Source organism: Oryzias latipes, chromosome 20 (genome assembly GCF_002234675.1).
Source record: "Oryzias latipes chromosome 20, ASM223467v1".
Lineage (NCBI taxonomy): Eukaryota > Metazoa > Chordata > Actinopteri > Beloniformes > Adrianichthyidae > Oryzias > Oryzias latipes.
The window spans coordinates 23,970,661-23,992,688 of NC_019878.2; the positions used below are offsets into that span (position 1 = coordinate 23,970,661).

A 22,028-nucleotide genomic window follows, 5' to 3' on the forward strand; every position below is an offset into this window, starting at 1 on the left:
ACGCATCCCTTCATGCGGCGCAGCTTATTTTAAGTACCACCATTTTTCTGACACTTCTCTGCTGCAAAACAGCCTCAAGACATCTGGAGATGTTTTCCAAAGAAAAACGCCGACAGGTTGGTCTCAACAAAGGCGATGAGCATGGAAAAAGTCACATGATGTTACACTGATGTGGCCCCGGCATGAATATAACAATAACATTCTTTTAATGTAGGATACAGATAACTTTATCAAACCTCATTTTAGGAGGAAACGCTTGAATTAACCAATGAAAGTCCTGCCAAACCAATAAATCTTTCTATCTGATGACGTGAAGAAGGAAAAACAGATGTTTCCACAGAAGCACAGAGATCCTTCATCCACACATGGAGAAGCTCCCAGGAGCATCCCAGAACACAAGGAGGACTCATGCAGGAGGTGGAAGGAAGTGAAGGTCTCAACAGTCAAACATGGGGGAGGCAGTGTGATAGTAGGGGGCCAAGCTTCAGGACTGAGACAAATTCAGACGAATAAAGCTGTTTTTAAATCCTCAGTTTCAGCAGCATATTTTCAGTTTGCTTCTGATTCACAACTATTAAAATAGAATAATACTCAGAATGTTATTTTAATCTTAATTTTCTCTATTTATGTCTTCTATCGTCAGAAAAATGCCACAATAAATATGCCAAAAACACAATTTTTAGTGGTCTTTAATCAGGTGTTAATGATGAAAAAGAGAGCGCATCAATGAGGTCCAATCATGAGAAATTACTGACAATTAAAAAATAAAAATAAAACACAACCAGGCAGGTTTTAACGGCTCCTTCCCTCTATAAAAAATATTAGATTATCTCCAGTAATTAAATTATGAATTGAAATCTTCAGTTCATTTTTCAGTCATTGCTATAGTCTGGGAGATTTCACCCTTAGTATTCCAGGACTTCTTTGAGTGTAATTTTTTTCTACTTAAATAATTTGTCGTCAAAACTGTTTTAGTAGCAAATCTGGATATCCGTCTTTTCTTTCCAGTATATTACAGAATAATTCCTCAAAGAACCTGAAACTGTCCAGAAACTCTATTCCAGGTTGTCAATGCTTTGGTTACAAAATTGAGGTCAAACTGATTTTTAAAAGTTTTATAAAAGATTAAACATGTAAAGACAAAATAAAAGTGTATCAATCTATAGATCCAAAAACAAAGAAAAGTTGAAATAAAACGGAAATGTGAAAAATGTTTTAAAAAACAGGAGAAGATCCACTAAGCTACAGAACACACAAAGTTCCCATTCATGTGTCATAACTAGTTATGTTTGTGTTAATCCAAAAATGTCAAAGCTGAAACCTGCAGGTTAAATTTGGACTGACAACTTTATTGATGGGGGGTCATCATAGTAAACAGCTGATGTGGCTGGCAGAGTTCAGAGACTAGCGGGGGCCAAAGGTGTCGAACTGAAAATGTGTTTGGGGTCAAAAACTTTCTCTTAGCGCTGGAGCTCCTTTGGATTCTTTTGATCAGAACGTCTCAAATCACAGCCAAACAACAGAAAGATGAGTTCTGAAGGTCCAAACTGACCCGTTTCTGGATCCACAGAGAAGTACGGCTGCCCCTGCAGGATGCTGTACACCACCTTGGCGCTATTCCCGTACGTGGCGTCGTCTGCGTCGATGGCCGTCACCTGGATCACCGAAGTTCCTGTTGGAGGGACATTCATGGCGGTGATTGTCAGCGCCTGCTGAAGCTGAAACGGCCTCTGAGGAGGTCCGGTCCTCAGAACGGGACTGGTCCTCCCCGTCTCTGCGTCCCTGAAGCCGTCATTATTCCACGGCCACCTGAACGCTCTCACATTTATCTAAATATAACCCTCCAAGCGGGCAGGCGGGCGTTCTGCATGGCAGATCTGAGACCTTCATGGAACCAAAAAAACTTGGGATCCATTTTCTCTGCCAGAGAGGCTGAGCCTGTTTCAGCAGAACAAAGGGGGGCGGTTAGCCAAGTGCCACCTCCCAGGCGGCGCCTCGCGGGGCCAAATGTTGCCTCATTACACGCCGAGGAAAATTAATTGAGGAGAAATATTTAATGGAAAGCGGTATAAATATAGACACGTGTAAAACTGGGGGGTAACGACCTCACCAAACAGATGACTTTCTACTTTTGTGAAGTTTCTCTCATCTGGGTGAAAAAACGAGGGACGGGGGCGCAGGAGAAACGAGGGGACTTTTTCAAAGTCTCGCAGCTTTAAGAAAGTCTGTCCTCGACTGCAACCCCCCCAAAGCCCCCCCCACCACCACCACCACCACTTTGGACACATTCACGATGTCCGTCTCAGAACTCCGAAAAAACATGAGAAGAATTCTGTTAAATGTTTGAAAGAGCTGCAGCTCCACGGCAAAACGCTAAAGGGCTCAAAGACACGTTTCTGTTTGTCCCATAACGTGATCCAGAATCTCCTGATCCAGAGTCATCTGATCCTGAATCATCTGATCCTGAATCATCTGATCCAGAATCATCTGATCCAGAATTTTCTGATCCTGAGTCTCCTGATCCAGAATAATCTAAATGAGAATTATATAAACCATAATCTCCTGATTCAGTATTATCTGGTCCAGAATCATTTGATCTAGAATCATCTGATCCAGAATCATCTGATCTAGAATATTCTGATCCAGAATATTCTGATCCACTTCAGAAAATTCAGCCAATGTCAGCCTCCATCATCTCCTCTTAGAACAAGGCATTATGGGAAAACAGATTCTTTCGACCCTTCTTGTGTCTGAAGTTAGGTCAGAGTCAGATCATCACTGGGGAACGTTTGTTTCCACATCATCAGGACCATCAGACGCTGCTCTTTGAACCCTCCCACCTGCCTGGCTCAGGTGAGTGCGGCGTGACACAAACGTACCGATGTCGGACATCTCCGGCACGCGGGCGAGGTACGGGTCCCTGGTGAAGCGCGGTTCGTTGTCATTGATGTCGTGGATCTTGATGATGAACTCGGACTCGCCCTCCAGCGCCTCGTTGGTCTGGCGGTTGACGGCTTTGGCGTGGAGGATGTAGAAGGCCTTCTCCTCCCTGTCCAGCCTCTTGGTGGCGTGGATGTCCCCCGAATTTTCATCAATCTTAAAGAGGGTCCCGGCCCCCTCCCCGGTGAGGACGTACTTGACGCTGCCGTCTCCCCGGTCTGAGTCAGAGTGAAGCTGAGGACGAAGACAAGATGAACTTCATTACTGGTTTACAGCAGAGCTCTGAGATGAGGGTAAAATCATTGGAGTCGCTAAAGATGGACATAAAAAAACGATACATTATACACTGAAATAGGTGAATAAATAAAATAGTAAACCGTATTTAATTCAATTGAATTCAGCCTGAAATGTTTTTAATCAGAAATCACTGATTGAAAAGCTTAAACATGAAAAACATCCCAACTGTTGAAGGTCCAGCAGCAGAAAAGACATCATTAAAAAGGAAAAGTCAACTTTGGTTTCTATTTAAACTTTGTGTCATTTTGAGTTTGGTTATGTTGGATGTGGAGGATCAGGGGGGTTGATGGCATTCTGGGTGTTTTATCATTTCATATTTAACTGTTTCATGCCTGTGAAGCACTTTTGAATGTCAGGTGCTTGATTTGAAATGAGGTGTTCCTCATGGGCCCAACCTGGAACCTCCAATATTGTTATTATTTTTATTCACTTTTGTTGTTTTTACAATTAAAAAACACAAGAAATATAAAAGGGGAGGGAAGGTTGCCTCCTCACTGTCCCTTTGAAGCAAATTATTCAAATTATATTTGTTGAACAACATTTAATGAATTCATCAATGAGAGTAATTCAAAAATAATTATTAAACATAAATAATAATTGGTACATAATAAAATAGGGGTTGATCATATTTATCTTCTTATGTTTTCCAATCAGTTTATTGGGTGTGATACATCTATGTTTATTTTTGTGTTTTTTGTTTTGATTGCAGGAAATAAACAAATAATAAACAAATAAACAGATATTAAGAGCCCAAAACAAATTGATTTGTTCCATAAATGATTCAATGAGTTTAAACCCAAAAGAAACGTCTGGTTAACAAAACTAAGGATTCAAATCAAACATTAAAACTCCAATTTCAAGTTCAAGTTCTTTTTCTTGTTTTACAGTCAATTATACGACTTTCAAGCATTTAACATTTGTAGTTATTATTTAAATTAGCTACTCAATAAAAAAACACAATTTAGAGCAAACCCGTAAAATTATCAAACAAATTAAATATTTTCTTTTAATTCTTTCTTAATATTAGCTTTGATTTTTTAAATACTGTTTAAGCGTACAGCACTGGAGTTCTTTACAAACTCAGCCTCTTTTAAAGTCTGTTTGTGTCATTTCTGGTCAAATGAGAGTTTTCTTCTGGGATCATAATTCTTTGTTTTAATGAAAAGAAGAAAAGCCTTTTTATATTTTAGATGTGTAATCAAATAGAGAAAGTCTTTTTCATGGAAATGTTCACTGCTGATGTTTTATTATAATAGAACAACAATAACAGTTCTGTCTTAATGAGGGCTTTAATGTTTGCTTTGAGTTGCTCGTCTGAAGGCAGGACGATCTTCCTGAAAGAGTCCAGCATGAGGAAACATCAAACTGACGGAGCAGGAACCTCCTCCCTGCGATGAAGGCGTCCAAACGCCATCACTGTTTTCTCGGCAACCCCCACATCTCCAATCTGACCAATATGGGCCTTGGCAAGCAGCAGCAGCGGCAGCTTTCACAGTGTTTGGTGTTATTTCACTGGCTCATCTCATCTTTGGTAAACTGTTGTGCCGCCACGCGCTCGCAGCTTCAGCACGTCTCTGAGAAGCTCGCACGCTGCCAACAAGCAGAGCTGCATGTCTGTCTGCAGAGCTGCATGTCTGTCTGCAGAGCTAATGTCTGTCTGCAGAGCTGCATGTCTGTCTGCAGAGCTGCATGTCTGTCTGCAGAGCTGCATGTCTGTCTGCAGAGCTGCATGTCTGTCTGCAGAGCTAATGTCTGTCTCCAGAGCTGCATGTCTGTCTGCAGAGCTAATGTCTGTCTGCAGAGCTGCATGTCTGTCTGCAGAGCTAATGTCTGTCTCCAGAGCTGCATGTCTGTCTGCAGAGCTAATGTCTGTCTGCAGAGCTGCATGTCTGTCTGCAGAGCTAATGTCTGTCTGCAGAGCTGCATGTCTGTCTGCAGAGCTAATGTCTGTCTGCAGAGCTAATGTCTGTCTCCAGAGCTGCATGTCTGTCTGCAGAGCTGCATGTCTGTCTGCAGAGCTAATGTCTGTCTGCAGAGCTGCATGTCTGTCTGCAGAGCTAATGTCTGTCTGCAGAGCTGCATGTCTGTCTCCAGAGCTGCATGTCTGTCTGCAGAGCTGATGTCTGTCTGCAGAGCTGCATGTCTGTCTCCAGAGCTGCATGTCTGTCTGCAGAGCTGATCTCTGTCTGCAGAGTTGCGTTCCTTTGCTGCTGCCAGGCCGCAGAGGCGTTTCAGAGGGTCATCTCCGTGCACGCTCCCTTGCACGGGAGCGTGCGCGTCAGCGGATGTGGCGCAGACGCTGCTGGTCATTTTGATTCGCTCTCTCCCTTTCCATGTTTAATTTTTGATTTCTGCATGAACAGCAGCTTAGCGCGCGCTGACATTTTAATTCCACCGCCAAATCCCCACAACACGTCCATCCCTGAAAACTCATCACAGGCTCGCTCCGCCCACCGCCTCCCCCCACCAGTAGCATCCTCATAACTGTAGGGGAAGGAAGGGGGCAATGGCATTGGGGGGGTCAAATGTACTTTTGTTTTCCAAAGTGCAAACTGCAGAAACTCTTTGGCTGCGCAGACTAGGTTGGGAGGAGGGGGGAGGTATGGTATAATGCTAATGGGGCTGGGGGAGCACAGTGCACAAGCTCCCCCCTCCCAGCACTTTTGCAAAAGCTTTTGCATGTATTTGATTGCTAACTGCTTTTGATCGCAGGTGCTCTGCAGCTTGAACTACTTCATAGCTTTGTCAGGCCGGCTCATGTAACCTGGATTAATGCCGTTCCCAACGGGTCGTCTGCTTCAGTGGAAGACGCTGACCCAAAACAAAAAGGCTGCTTCTGTCCGTGATGAAGCCGGGACTTGAACCTTCATCTCTGGTCGTCCGTTCTGCGGTAGGAACTTCTGCAGAGCTCTGTGTGCTCTAAACATCATGGAAGCTGGAAGCCGGATTCCCGTCAAAGCTGAGGGAAGAGTTCCTCCATGAAGGATATTACAAGTTCAGAGTATTGAGCTGCCGTGACCCCCTCCCTCGCCGCTGTCCTCCGTGCTGCTCAGACACATTTACTGCTGCCCTTTCTGCTCGAATTAAGAGAAGCAGCAAAAAAAGCTCTCGCAGAAATCAATGCAGCTGCCCAACATGCATTCACAATGGCCTCTTTGATCAATTTATATTGAAAATACAATTAAACTGTCACGGAGGGGGGGGGCAGGGAAGCCACATGTGCGGTCCGTTTGGGCACCGTGGCACATCAATAGCTGGCCTTTTCTCCTCTGACCCCCCATGGTCATAAAAGAGTCAGAGAACATGACGCGATATCCATTAACAGCAGGACTTTAAATATAAAAACATGTTAACTATAAAAACAAACTCATTTTTTTAGGAATTAAAACTTATCTTTGAACCAGATGGAGAGACGATTAGCACCACTTCCATGATCAAAAAGACTCTGCAGCTGAGACGTTTCTCCTGATCCTTCATGTTGTTTCCATTTTTTATCATTTTAAACATTTTATCCAAGAAAAAAATTACGTTTCCACTCAAACAATATTTAACAGCAGAAGTCTGTGTGTGTGTGTGTGTGTGTGTGTGTGTGTGTGTTGTCCTGGTGGGGGGGTGGCATTGTGGTTTTAGTGAAGCAAAATCTGACTTAAGGTGATCCAGAATGCTGCTGCTCGAGTCCTGACCAAAACCAGGAAGTATGATCACATTAGTCCTGTGCTCAGGTCTCTGCACTGGCTCCCTGTACCTCAAAGAATAGACTTCAAAGCAGCTCTGCTTGTGTACAAGTCTCTCCATGGCCGAGCACCAAAGTACATCTCTGACATGTTAGTGCCATATGAACCATCTCGTACTCTGAGGACCTCAGGGGCCGGCCTCCTGTTGATTCCCAGAGTCAGAACTAAACAAGGGGAATCAGCGTTTCAATATTCTGCAGCTAAAATCTGGAACAGCCTCCCTGAATTCGTAAGACAGGCCTCTTCTGTGTTCATGTTCAAATCTAGACTTAAAACATTTCTGTTTGGCCGTGTATATGACTGAAAGGTCCCATCTGCACTTTTCTTTCCTTCCTTTCTTTATTTTTAAATCAATTTTCAATTTTTTTTTTTTCTTTTAAAGTAAATTTTACGTTGATTATTTCTATGATGTATTGTGATTTTAATGCATTTTTCTGTTTTGTGAAGCACCTTGAATTACTTTGTGTACGAATTGTGCTATACAAATAAACTTGCCTTGCCTAAAGGTGATCCAATTACTCAGAATCAGTAGTTAATCAATCAGATGAGTGGAGTCCTCAGAGCTGCTGCTCCGTCAGAACCTCAGCAGAGACATGGAGCTGTATGTCTTTGCATGTCTCTGCACGTCTCTGCATGTCCTTCCATGTCTCTGCACGTCTCTGCATGTCTCTGCATGCAGCTGTTTGTCTCTGCATGTAGCTGTTTGTGTCTGCATGTCTCTGCACGTCTCTGCATGTTTCTCCATGTCTCTGCACGTCTCTGCATGCAGCTGCATGTCTCTCCATGTCTCTGCATGCAGCTGTTTGTCTCTGCATGTAGCTGTTGGTCTCTGCATGTAGCTGTTTGTGTCTGCATGTCTCTGCACGTCTCTGCATGTCTCTGCATGTCTCTGCATGCAGCTGTTTGTCTCTGCACGTCTCTGCATGTAGCTGCATGTCTCTCCATGTCTCTGCATGCAGCTGTTTGTCTCTGCATGTCTCTGCACGTCTCTGCATGTCTCTCCATGTCTCTGCATGCAGCTGTTTGTGTCTGCATGTCTCTGCACGTCTCTGCATGTCTCTGCATGTCTCTGCATGCAGCTGTTTGTCTCTGCACGTCTCTGCATGTAGCTGCATGTCTCTCCATGTCTCTGCATGCAGCTGTTTGTCTCTGCATGTCTCTGCACGTCTCTGCATGTCTCTCCATGTCTCTGCATGCAGCTGTTTGTCTCTGCATGTAGCTGTTGGTCTCTGCATGTAGCTGTTTGTGTCTGCATGTCTCTGCACGTCTCTGCATGTCTCTGCATGTCTCTGCATGCAGCTGTTTGTCTCTGCACGTCTCTGCATGTAGCTGCATGTCTCTCCATGTCTCTGCATGCAGCTGTTTGTCTCTGCATGCAGCTGTTTGTCTCTGCATGCAGCTGTTTGTCTCTGCATGCAGCTGTTTGTCTCTGCATGTCTCTGCACGTCTCTGCATGTCTCTCCATGTCTCTGCATGCAGCTGTTTGTCTCTGCATGTAGCTGTTTGTCTCTGCATGTCTCTGCACGTCTCTGCATGTCTCTCCATGTCTCTGCATGCAGCTGTTTGTCTCTGCATGTCTCTGCATGCAGCTCCTGCATGCTGCTCATCTTCATGCTGTGTTGAAATTGGGAGCATGCAGTTAGCCCCCTCAGATGATCCAAAGGGGACTTTGGGGTATCTGGGCTTTTCCATTGCTGGTCCTCACTTATGAAAATAACATTCATGCAGAATTACGTAAGATATCTTACCTTAACAGCTTTAAATGTCCACTAAAGACCCTTTTAGAATGGCTCAGTAGTCTATTTTCTTTTCTTTTTTTCATTGCATTTTTATTTGTCTTTTATGTGTTTTTTTGCTAACTGCTTTTTGTAATTATATGCCACTTTTAATTTTTGTTTTTAATTTGACAATTTTTTAAACTTCTTGCTTTTATTGTGAGGCACCTTGGAGGAGCTGTAAAGGCCTTTATTAATTCAGCTTCATTCATTCAATCATTTAAAAATACCGTTTTAGTGTTTAGTTTCATGCTTCAGTTATGAACCTTTACTGTTTCCTTAAAAGCTCAGGATGACATAAACAGTTTCTGTCCTAATCTGTGCTTACAGTACTGAGATAAAGACTTTTAAGAGGTTTTAAAAGGTGCTTCAACCCGGAAGTCCAAAGTCTTCTGGCTGAAGACTAAACTGAGTTTAGAGGAGACCCTGACACTGTTGGCTATAAGCATGTTTAGGAACCTGCGTTTTGGTGAATGCGTGTCACATGACGGTTGTGATCTTAGCTCAACAGTTAATCCATCATGTTTCAAGCTAGAATGTTACGTAACAAAGATGGCCTCCAGGTACGAGACACAGATTTACTGTAGGTGGAGAACAGAAACGTTAGAGTTGCTGCAAAGTTTTACAAGGATATTTGTTTCCAATATTAAGGCTTCACACACAAAACTATAGGGCTGAGTACAGAAATGAAATCATTATCTTCAAAATAAGTTTAAAGATTTGTTTATTGTGTGTATTATTGTGTGCACGTGTGCTGAGGCACTAATGTGATCATCTTTTTATTAAAGAGTATTTTTCTGCCGCTGAACTTCCTGTTTGGGATCAGGGAAAACATCTGATTGGAGCGTGGAGGACGTCAGGACGGAAACAAACAGCTGATGTTTGTTCAAAACCGGAGTGCGTTTCAGGAGCTGCACGGCTAAAGATCTGCTGTCATTTTAGGATTTTAATGACCGTTTTCCTTCAGGGCTCTTTTTCCTTAAAAAAAAAGGGATGATGGTTGTTAAAAGAACGGAGGCTGAAGAAAGTGGCAGAAAACTGATTTATTCCTTTAAACCAGATCAAATCAACACAAAGTTTCACTACTTCAGCCACAAAGTAAACAACATAGAAGAAAAGGACGACATGATGGCGCTTCACTCCTGAAAGCAAACTACTTCTCAGACATCTGCGTGTCCGAGCTTATGAGGTCTTTGTTTGTGGAATTAATCATCTCCAAGTACAGCAAATGTTACAGCAGATTTGATCTGATCACCATTTGTGCTTCTCTCCAGTTCGGCCAACAAGACGGCTCAGCAAACGGGCTGCTCAGGGCAAGTAGCCAGTTAGCCTTTGAGGCCTCGTGTCCCGCCCTGTGGAGGGCTGGCTGCCTCCGCTGCCGCCAGATGGTCGCCTCAGCCGGAGCGCAGAAATAGCCTTTTGAAAGAACTCGAGATATGCAGTCGGAGACATTTGCCTCATGCCGGATTGTTTTCTGAATGTCAACCGCAGATGATTAATTAATCTCAAAGCCAGCAGGCGTCAGAAACAGGTAGGCGATGGCGTGGAAATAATCAAAGGAGATGCTGCTGTCTGACGGCTCCTCTCCTCAGCAGCTGTTTGCGGGTCCCTGGACCTCATCTCAGCCTTTACTGCACAAACTGCAGCCGCCTCTTCCCGCCGCTCGCAGGTACTCATCAACTAATCAACAAACACAGACAACGTGTACCCTGGGTGTCCTCTGCGGCCCACAGGGGTTGCCATGGCGCTGGTACGGCCAGGACCATCCCATATGCTCCGCTCTGTGCCAAGGTGAGCAGCTGGTAATGGAGGAGCATCCACACAAGAGGAGAGATGAAATGAAAGCAGCCCTCCCATCCTCCCATCAACAAACACAGCCATTCTGCACCTTCCCGCTCAAACAGCCCCCCCCCAGGCAGCGCGAACCGCCGAGTCATCCAGGACTGGGAAGCGCTTCACGTCTGAACCCTTTTTTATCTGTGCTCCCTCATTACTGGAGGCGTGCACGGCGTGTTTGTTTGTTGACATGCAGCGAGCGCGTCTGGATTGCAGGGACTCCACTGAAGAGTCTGCCCACCAGGCCCAGAACCACTGGGGCCTATCAGAGGCTGTAAATACTTGATGAGATATGATAGTGCAGCACAAACACTCCTCAACCACAGGCCATTAACCGTTTTCAGTAGAGATGTGCCCTTTGGTAAAGTAAGAAATAATGAAATAAACAAACACCGGCTCCCCCCAGTGACAGCCCGGGCCCTCCGAGGCCTGCACGCAGCTCGCCTGCTAATGAGAGGCAGCACGCCGTTCCTCTCCTGCAGGATGAAAAGAGGAAGCAATGGCCGATGCAGAACAAGCAGAACTGCCTTCCTCCCCCCGGTCTTAAAAAATGTCCTTTTACGATACCTGTGAGTCTGTTCGCAGCAAAAAAAAAACCAGAACGCTGTAATTCAAGGACAATTTCCCTATTGCACCCCGAGTGAGGAGCGTTTGTTTATAATAACCTGTCATCGCGTTCGCCACAAACAGGTGTTTTGATGCCTCTTTATGGGGTAAAAGCCTCGCCGTCTCGAGTTCTTCTCCTCCTGATCAGGCAAAAACCCATTCATCACTCCCGCTTTATGTAGCAATTAACCAGCAGTAATTAAAGCCAGATGAGATCTACACTCCTCAGTTCAAAGTGTCAACTGGCCAAAGGAGGAACCCCCCCCCCTCATCTACGTGGACGTGGGAGAAACAACGAGCTCCCGAGCCGTGATTGAGTGTGCTGCTGGAAGGTCGGCGCTTTAATGGTCTCTTCAGGAGACGGGCTCTTAGGCCCTGGCCTCTGGCTCTTTAAGTGTACACCACACTCAGATAATCCATTCTTCTCTTGCTATTAGTCCTCTAACAAGCTAAAAGGACAAGTGGGACATCAATCAGCGCTCTCTGAAGGCAAAGTGGTTTGATCAAGCTCTGTATTTACATTTGATCTTCTCTGGCTGAATTTCTTTCCCTCCTTTTTTCCAACTTTCCGTGCGCTCTGTGCACGCTGACGGCCGTAATCCTTTTTGTCCAGGACTGAAGTCAACCCTGGCTTGGCGAGGACATATGTCGCAGGATCTCATTTGGTTGGATAACTCCATCCTCTGTGGACACATGATAGGAATGCAAAGCAGTCGCCCCATTCATCTGCTCGGACAAAACAACCTTTCTTCCTTCGCCGCTCTTCCTGACCTTGCCACCGTGTTTCGCAATCTCCTCAATTACAGTAGAGCGGAGCGACGGCTTGACTTCCGCTCCTCTGCATGTAGAGCAGGAATTATACAGTCCATCGTCTTGTTCGGGCCTCTTCCCGCTCAGATTATCGGTGCTTTCATTTTAGTGAACCAAAGACAGCTTTAGAGGAAGTCCGGCTCTACTTCAGGGCTTTGGGATGTGAGTGGGATGAGGCTCATCCCAGCAGCGGAAACCTCGGAGCGTCACGTCACCATGGATGAATCCCAATTCTGCCCTCTTTTATAAGCTACAGAGGAAATCAATTGCTACTTTATTGTTCTGATAAGAATTTCAAATCGGATCCATCAGAAGTCTTGAGCTTCCTGCAGGAATGCTTCATGCAAATGAGGAGCCATCTCCTGTATTCCCTCAAAAGAAAAAAACAGCTTTTTCTCCTCATAAATATGGATTCGACAGACAAAACACCAAGATACATTTTTAGCCGAACAAAAATAGCCACTTTTCAAACTTTAGCGACAGTGAGGTTTTAACTGAGGGAGTTTTAAAGGTTCGTCTCGGTCACACAACCAAACAGCAGTGAGGAGAAAGACGGCATGAGAGCTTAGATGTTTCCTCTAAACATGGATTACCCATCAACCCAACGATCCGGACATTGTTCCCCGTGTTTGGACTTCATGTTCCTTTCTTTTCTGGGATGGTGGGGGCGGTGCGTGCTAACTCCAGGCCCCCCCTTTGTCCATTTAAAGCCAGTGACAGAAAATCTGGTTTTAGTGGATTCTAGAAGCTTTGGTGCATCTACTTATACTTATACAGAATACTCTGTTTACAAAGAGCCAAAAGTTTTCCACAAAAGCTTTTATTGTTAAATAAAGAAGCTTAATTCCAGTCAAAGACTGGCTGTGGGTTGGTATTCATTAACCCACCTTTGTTGCCGTGCGGCTCGATAAGTGTCACTTTGGACTCGATCAAAGACGAGTTGAGGCTCAAACCCCCCAGCCCGAGCTCCTACCTTTCCAACGTACTGCATGTCCGTCCCCGTGTACTCTTCCAGCAAAAAGAACTGGTTCCACATCCATCCTCTCTTGGAGCGTCTGAGCGGCACTCCGTTGGCGTCATGTCCCGTCAGTCCCGGAGACCCTTTCCGCCCCCCTGTAGTCCTTCGCAGGGATCTGGACCCGTCTGCCGGAGAACCCAGGTGGGCCATGGCCCACAGCACCATCAGTGCACAAACGCCCCTTCTATCCATGGCCACACCCCCACACCGCGCTCTCTTACGCCGTCCTCAGTGGTCTGGATGGAGGACCGGGTTCATGCTGTGTTCTAGCAAAGCTGGAGGGGGGGTCCCCGTCTCACTTGAGGCAGCAGTCAGTACCTGGGGGACAAAACAAGAAAGTCAGGACCCGGGGGGTCTACAGGTTCAGAAGCAGACCACACCCCAAACACCTGAGGAACATCTTTGAACCCAACTAAACCACCTCTGCTTCAAAGCTTTGGTTCACTTGAATCCGTCCATTTTCATCCATCCATCTTTCCATCCATCCATCCATCCATCCATCCATCCATCCATCCATCCAATGTTCATTCATCCATCCATTCAACATCCACTCATCCATGCATTTACCCATGCATTCTCCATCCATCCATCGGTCTATCATCAATTCCTCTTTGGTCTATCCTTTTATTCCTTCCTTCCTCATAAATTCTCATCTATTTACCCAAACCTTCCTCTAAATCGTTCATCCTCCCTGTTCCCTCTTTTCTCTCCCAGGATTATGCATCACCTCTGGTCTGCAGTCAGAGGAGAATAATCCAGACATGAGATGGATCACGCCACTCTGTTTTTAACATTGCAGTTCATGCAAAAACCCTGACAGCACCGTCACTTTCTGGTTAATCCTTCACATGAAGGTCTTTTTTTAATCTTTTAACCTTTTATCCGTTGTGTTGTGTAGTCATTGCAGCGTACAACTACAGAAAAACGAGTCCTTTTTTGTTCAGCATTTGGGGTCGGGCTCCAGTCTTCAGCCGGTCCTGCTGTGCATCACAGCAGCTCAGCTGTTTTCAGACTCACAAACCTTCTGTGGAATCGGTTCAGACCTCTCCAGGATGCAGCAAAGGTTACAAATGAAGAATAAACACAAATGAAAACAACATGGATAGTTATTTCAATTGTTTTACTTAAAAAAGGTGAAGGCACCGATCCAAAAAACAACTTATAACCGCTAAAGCTGAAGGGTTTAATCCACAGAATGATGAGATGGGTACATGGCCGGCCCTCCCTATACGCGAAATACGCAGCCGCATAGGGCCCCCGCCACCACCAGGGCCCCGAAGTGGCGAAAAAAATAAAAAAGAGCCAAATCTGGCAACCCATTTCACAGCGCGTCCGTACCAACGTGCGCTCTGAATGTTGTGCAAAGGAAAGTTGGCTGCACTTTAATGATCGCCCCCTTCAACACACCTGAACCAATCTGGCAACCCAAATGATGACGTAACGCCACTCTTAGCAACGATTGGTCAACATCATTTCATCTGAGCCTGGCACAGTGTACATTTACGAGCGCAGTTTGTTTCAATAAAGTCTGGAGAAAGAAAAAAAAACGAGCTCATTTCGTCACGTTGATCAAGGCGACAACAAGAGAACTTTATGCCAAAGAGACTTTATCCATCAGGAGCTGAAGAAAGATGAAGAATTGAAACATCAGTCACAAGGTAAGTTTGGAGGATGTTGTTTTCTTCTCCTGCCTTTCTGTGCAGCTGCGCGATTTACGTAAAATACTAATCAACCAGGTGAAGATTGCACAAAACTATCCCGTTTGTCGTTATTTCCAATGGAAAACTAGAAAATAATTCTGACACCCAAGTTTCCAAGATGAGGTCAGACATGACCTTCCAAAACGGCAGAGAGCAGAGAAAAGCAAATAATGACAACGGCGGCTGATAAATAAATGTTTTAACTCACGTGATCCTATTGTTTCATTGTTTTTCTAACACATATTTAGTGCGATCTGCATTTTCCGGTTCATGTCAGCATAAAAACTGCTGTTTATCTGTTAGACAGTCAGGTAGTCTGACTTTTACAACAATGAGTGTGTCTTAAAATCTTGCATTAGCATGAAATATGGAGAATCAAAACTGCCAAAATACAAACAGGAAATAGATTTTCTCATTTATAAATGACGAACAAAATAAATTTACTAATTTTAAAATTATGTACATACAAAATAACAATAAAGAAGTGTATAAATGTGTATATTTCCATTTCTACTCAAATTAGTGTTCACATTTCTTATTTATAAATGGCTACATTTATTTCTTATTTGTATTCTGCAGTTTTGGTTTTACATAATGAGGATGTTTTGCACAGTTTCTTCTGCTCTCATAAAGTTTTGGAGGTGGTGCAGCGTCCACCTCCCAAGATGTTCCTGACATCATTGAAGATGTCATCTCAGGTTACTTTAATAGCATGTAAAGTATTTTAAAAAACAGTGTCTGCATAACCCCTTTTTTCATAAACAGCAGCTGTAGAGAATGAAGTCCCACATTGTTCATATTTAAATAAAAAAATATGACCTCATGCAAATATACAATCAAACAATCAATCTCTCATAAATATATAAAAAGATCATGAAATTGTGAAAAACCTCCTGCACACAGATTTTAAATGAGCCAGTAAACTATTCTTAGTATTCTTATTTTATTAGCTTTATCATTGATTATTGTATAATAATAATGCTTTTTTTGTAGCTGCAGAAGAAACTCCTGTCACCACATCTTCTGTTGAAAGGGAAAACGTTAATGCTGCTGCTGGTGAGTTTGGTCCAGCTGAACGGCCAACCGCTCTCTGATCCAGGAAGAATGGATTTGGTGCAAAGAGGTCCTTTTCAGACGGATAAAGACTCTGACTTTCCTAAATCCCCATCATTGAGCTGTTGTGTTCTTTATTTTGGATTGTTTTATCGTTATTTGATTTTCTATTAAGTTGCTGTTTTTAATAAGTTGGAGTTTTGTGAAAGTCATTTGTTGAGCGCCTAATGTTACATTAAAAAATATATATCTATATACATTTTTCATTCATATTTTTTTCTTTTACATTGTTTTGGCACCACTAAATGTGCATCCAACATGCAAGCAATAAACTGTATTCAGTTCTTCAGCAGCAACAATAATACATTCACAAAATGTAGTAATAGAGAGATCTCATTTATACTACAATACTACAAAAACAGTTGCATTTTGTTGGTGCTGCTGATCAAGAATTAATGTGAAATTATGAGATAAACAGTCTGTTATGATTGTGTCATATGAGTTTGTGCAAGTTATTATATCTTGGTCTCAGATTTTGTCAAATAAATTTCCCGTCAAAATGCGACTTATAGTCCAGTGCGACTTATCTGTGTTTTTTTCTACTTTATAATGCATTTTTGGGCTGGTGCGACTTATAGTCCGGAAAATACGGTAAATAGAGAGCGCCATACTTTAGTGAGACAGAGTCTAAGATTTTAATGACAGCGTATGAAGAATATACTCCCATCAAAAAAGTAATATGGCTGCATCATCAGCAAAAGAAAGAGTTCCTGCTTGGAGAAAAAGAACAAAGTAAACACACAAGTTTCTATCACACGCTTCACCAAAGCCTCCATCCACCCGTGATCCACTTTCAGGATGTGAACCAAGGAAAAAAACAAACCAAACACTTTCGGTGAAGCAGCAGCAACTGGTGATGTGAGGTCGTCAACTGTCAATCAAACTTCAGCTTCAAGGTTCCACTGATGGAGATGAAAGGAGACAGTAGAGCAAGAAGGTGCTGGTTCAAATCCCAGAAAGCACCAGATGGAGGAAAAATGGTGATCGACAAAGTGCTGACTGATGTACAGAGTAGTGCGATGGAACTGACTTGATCTCCAAAGCAGAGAAGTGCTGGTTCAATTCCCCGTCTCAGTTTTGTTGTTGTTGGTTTTTGCCGCTCCTTGACAGTCATCAGCTCAAAGGAACAAAGCAACACAGTCCTGCTGTAGACAGATTAGCACAGTGGGAGTGTCTCTGTCCTTGAAGCGGGAGAGCGCAGGTTCAAGTCCCAGTCAGGAACATCGAGGTGTTCAGTCGCCTCACAATTCAAGCTGCGGCTAGGAGGAGTCAGGACGTCTGGAAAGGGGGGCTTCATCTTTGCCCCCCCCCTCGCCAGAGGAAGGAGGACCAGGAGAAGAGGATCCCAGAAGAAGATGTGCATTTAGATAGATCCATGCAGAATGCAGCTTGGATGTGTGGAGGGTCTGCATACTGTAGATGCAATACAGGTAGAGCAACACCTGGAAGAAGGTGGTGGTGAGGGATGGGGGTGTAGGTAAGTAAAACTTTTATTTTAGCAACTAACTACAATTTTAGGTTGGTATATTTCTACAAATAGTTGATAATATGAGCACCAACTTAATTTTAGAGTTATAGAAAGACAAGATTTAGAAAGTATAGTACCATAATGTAGTGTTTGTACCGTCAAGGTACTATCATGATCTAGTTGCAGCTTCTATGCATTAGAAAAATCTACTCCCTCCCTCCTGTTAATAGTTAGTTCTAGTTGGTTTAGCCCTCCTGTACGGTTCTAGTCTTCTAGGTACTTGTCTCACTACCAGTTAGCTGTAGCTCTAATATCAACCTTCATCACCTATCTTATAGCACAGAAGTCGTTGATCTCCTACCAGACTAAAGATGAACCCACCCCCCCTTCCCAGCATCCCTGACTCTTCCTCACCCCAAGCATGAGTTGTGATGCAACTAGCCAGGACTTGAACCTGCACTCTCATGCTTCAAGGACAGAGACACTCCCACTGTGCTAATCTGTCTACAGCAGAACTGTGTTGCTTTGTTCCTTTGAGCTGAACACGCTCCACATGTTTCAAAAATCAACAATCAGGTTTAAAGACACAGACTATGACATCTACTTCCTAAGGACCCTTATTCTAACTGGGAATTGAACCGACACATTCTCACTGGAAGCACAGAGACACTGCCACCACACTACTCTATCTGCATCAGAGCAGGGATTCTGGTCCATGAATGATCTTCACGCAGAGTCAGCTTTTATAGCGACGGTTTGTTAACGAGTCGGGAATTGAACCAGTCACTCCCACTGCACTATTTAAAGGCCCACACAGGTCCACAAAATGTTCTTTTTCAGTTTTTAAACTCATTTGGATTTATTAATACATGACAGTTGTTTAACTTACTGGTACATCCTTTTGTCCGTTTGTAACGTCACACTTAAACATAAAACAAAGTCAAAGAGATTTCATCATTACACAGAACATTCTTCTAATGCTTTATTTCTGCTTTAGCTATAAAAAATGCACTTATAAACTTACTTTGTAAAAATTTCAAAACATTTAAGGCACGACAAAATGTCGAAAGCTTTTATCAATTTAGTGTCTATCCATCTTCAGAACCAACTGAATCCTTTTCAGGGCCACATAGTTGCTGGAGCCTATCTCAGCTGCTTTGGGGCAAAGGCGGGATACGCCACGAAAAGAAACTCCCTTTTATGTTTTTGCTTTCATGTTGATGCTAAATGTGGGTAATTTTGGAGCCAAAGAATGCACATTTATTTTTGATGCATATTTATAGGCATTAAGGGATGAATGCATCGTTTTTGTCTATTATTCAGGATATATACGTATTTATTTACCTTCTGTCATGGTATATTTGGGATGCACAAGCAGCATTCCAAGGAAACGGATATCCAATCTTGGAAACGTTCTGAGGGTATGCACGGATTTCAGGCAGCAACACCAGCTTTACACGTCAAAATGTAAATTGTTTTCGCTATTCTGCTCACAAATATCATAATGAAACACTCCAAAACAGTTTTGGGAGGTTAACTGTATAAATTTCATACTGAAAGCAGTTTAAAAAACATTTTAGTATCCAGTTGTTCTCAAATAAAACACTTAAATTTTACTTCCGTTCAAAGTTTGTTTTTTTACTTGCTGGTATTTGCATTAAATGACATTCCAAACAACTCCTTTTTTTCCCAATTTTATTTGAGATGTATGTACATAAAATGCAAAGTTTGCTGAACAATAAGTAAAAATAAAAACAGAAGAATTTATAAGGATATGAAAATTACAGGCAAAAACATTTGGATTAAAAGACAAACAATTTTTAGTTTCCTCACAAACCAACAAGGGTTTTGTTTAATTCACACAAAGAATAGAGGATGAACTCCTGAGGACCAGACTGGGTGGACGACCTAGCAGCCCCTCCCTGAAGCTCTTAAATTTTAGTTCAAGTTGGAGACTTATGTCATAAATAACCGGAAGACAAAAACGATTTTTAGAATGTTCTCTAAAAATTGTGTTAAGAGAAAATGGCCGTCCCTGGTACACAAGATGCGCTGTCCCCCAATGGGTTAGTGCGGGGGTCGACAACCTGCGGCTCAGGAGCCGCATGCGGCTCTTTGGCGCTGCCCTAGTTTGAAAATGTAAAAAGATGGGGGAGAGAAATATATTTTTTGTTTTAATATGGTTTCTGTAGGAGGAAAAACAAGACACAAACATTCTTAACGTTTTCCAATGCTGTAAGAATGTGTAGAATAAATATTAAATTTCCACATTCATAGCCTGCGACACACGTTTCTACCAGCAGGGCAGCGTTCTAAGCAGGGGGCTGATGGAAATGAACCCCCGTCAGTTCCGTGCATTGCTTTGTAACAATTCACCCTCCACTCAGCAGGGGAACGTCACAACGCCGTTCTACGGCTGGGGCATTAAATATCAAGACAATCTGCTCTCTAATATTACCAAGAAAAAAACTCATTACAGTTTGTTGGTGCTGCTGATCAGTTAGAGGGCTTAGGGCCCCCGGAAGACCAGGGCTGGCCCTGGATGGGTAACAAATGGGGTAGAATAAAACCCAAAGCTAGCTTGTCTTAGTCAAACCAGCCATTCAGATTCTGAAAAACCAGCAGCGGCTTAAATGACTGCATCGGTGTCAATGTTTCTAATTGAGTCTGACTGCAAACATGCCCACAAAGGTGCAATTAAGGAGTCTGGTTGTATTTAAGAAGAGAAATTGCAACATAAACACTATAGATTTTCAATAGGGCACCACAGGATATTGCAAATTGATCGTTTCTGCAGTGTCGGCATGAACATGCCAATAACACTGCTGCTTCAACTGCAGGTAAGTTATTACACCAGCAGAAGCTCACATTCATCTTAAACTTGTTATCTTCTTGTCAAATTCTTATTTGTTTTACAGAAAACCGAATTGGGATGTTTTTGCTCAGGACCACAGTGTTTTCTGCGTGGATTAGTGGTGTGACACAGAAATCAGTGAATCGTTTGTTTCAATTAACAGAAACATCTTTTTTTTAGGAAGTTTCTACACAGCAATAAATTCTATGGGGATTTGCCGAAAATGTAAAACTTTAAACCCACAAATATATCAGATGTGAAAGGAGAACATTTAAAGAGTTTTCTTTATATGACAGGAAAAATAGAGCTTGGTGGATTTTGTAAGACAGACTTTTGTCTGTGTTTCACCACGCCACATAATTACCAAAAATAAATTAAATCAATAAGACTGAGGAGTTTACTGCAGCCTACTTTAACAGCCTGACAGACAAGAGACAGATGGATTTAAGGCCTTTGCCCCACCCATGTCACTGAGAAGCCTTCCTGCCCCCCTGGTCAGAACTCTACATGACAAATTGATGAAAAATGGCAGCTTTTCTGCTGGTCTTATCTCCATAGCAACCGTTTTATGTCATCTATGTAACTTTTAGAAGAATCTGCAACTGGGGTTTTTTGTTAACCACGCCCACATTCCTAATATAGTCATATCGTTTGTTATATCGTTTCGTTCAGCTTGAGCCGACAATTCATCTATTGAGTTTTCACAAATATTGCAGTAAGAAATGTGGGAATATTAAAGGAGCGACTATTTTGTGAGCTTGTCACACAAACGCCATGAAAGTTTTGGAAAAGTAAAAAGCAACAATTTCTCTGTAGTGGGTTCCCAACGACGCTGAAGGGGTTAGGGGGCCATAAATGGAAATCCTTAGGAGGGGCTTACATTTTTAGCTGGTACCAAAGTTTAGGAGGTTGTAGACTTAACCTGATGGCGTGTGTCATATTTCATGAAGATTGCTCCATCATAAGTTTCCTTTTCCCATGTTGTATGAAAATGTAAAAAAGAAAGTTAAAGTTTGAGGCTTTAAAACTGGGATTTAGGTAAAAACCTCAGAAGAACCAGGAAGCACTTTCTCCAGGGTTTGACCCCAAAGGTCAAAACCCTCAACTGTTTCTCTGACGTTTCAGCCACTGACCAACTCCAACCTGTTTTTATGAACTCAAATATCAATTCAAGAAAAGGACGTCAGCTGCAGAAAGGAGATGTGCAAAAGTCAGGAGTGTGCACGGAGCGTGCACGGAGCGCGTTGGTGCAGGGAAGAGAGGCGGAGCCTGAGGACCATCAGATTAGACTGTTTTTGTTAAGACTGATGGGAAAATGCTTTGAAGCTGCTGTCAGAGGCATTTGTGGACGTGGAACCGTCAGGCCCCGCAGACTGACAGCCAGACTACTCCCCTATGACGGGGGGGTCACACCATCCTCTGACCGTCAGTGCTGAGGAACGGGGCAGCAGTGGGGGCCACATCCATGAGAAAAAAGGTCATCTATAATGGTTTTGTTCTGGTTACTCCTTGGCGGCCGGGAGATTTCCCCTGCTCCTTGGATGGGGTTGGGGTTGGGGGGGTATCATTGGGGAGCATCGGCAGCTTCCTCTCACCTGCTCAGAGGTGCAGGGGGTGGGGGCTACCCAGTCTGCCTCCCTACAAATGGGCTTTCCTCACAGTGGGACTGGAGGAATAGGGAACATGAATTAAGTACCTTGACCTGCTTTGAGGAGCCAGACAGGGGGGTGGGGTGGGGGTGGGGGCACAGAGAGGTGCTGACCCAGTTTTGTCTTGGATACTTGGAGCTAAGTTTAGTATCTTAAAGTCTCCTCCGTCAAACCGCTCAGACCTGCAGCAGCTTCAAGCAGATCCTCAGAAGCTGCAGGTTCCTCCGC

At 43.4% G+C, this 22,028-nt stretch overlaps 1 protein-coding gene across 1 annotated transcript in view; it reads right to left on the reverse strand.

The window, feature by feature from the left end:
* Nucleotides 1-22,028, reverse strand: part of cdh6 (cadherin 6) — a 59,685-nt gene that overhangs the window by 23,096 nt on the left and 14,561 nt on the right. The window contains exons 2-4 of the mRNA XM_020712466.2: nucleotides 12,972-13,334; nucleotides 2,880-3,174; nucleotides 1,553-1,672 (exon numbers count right to left, since the gene is read on the reverse strand). Of these exons, the coding sequence (XP_020568125.1) occupies nucleotides 1,553-1,672; nucleotides 2,880-3,174; nucleotides 12,972-13,208 (652 nt within the window). The 5' untranslated portion in view covers nucleotides 13,209-13,334. The remainder of the gene's footprint in view (nucleotides 1-1,552; nucleotides 1,673-2,879; nucleotides 3,175-12,971; nucleotides 13,335-22,028) is intronic.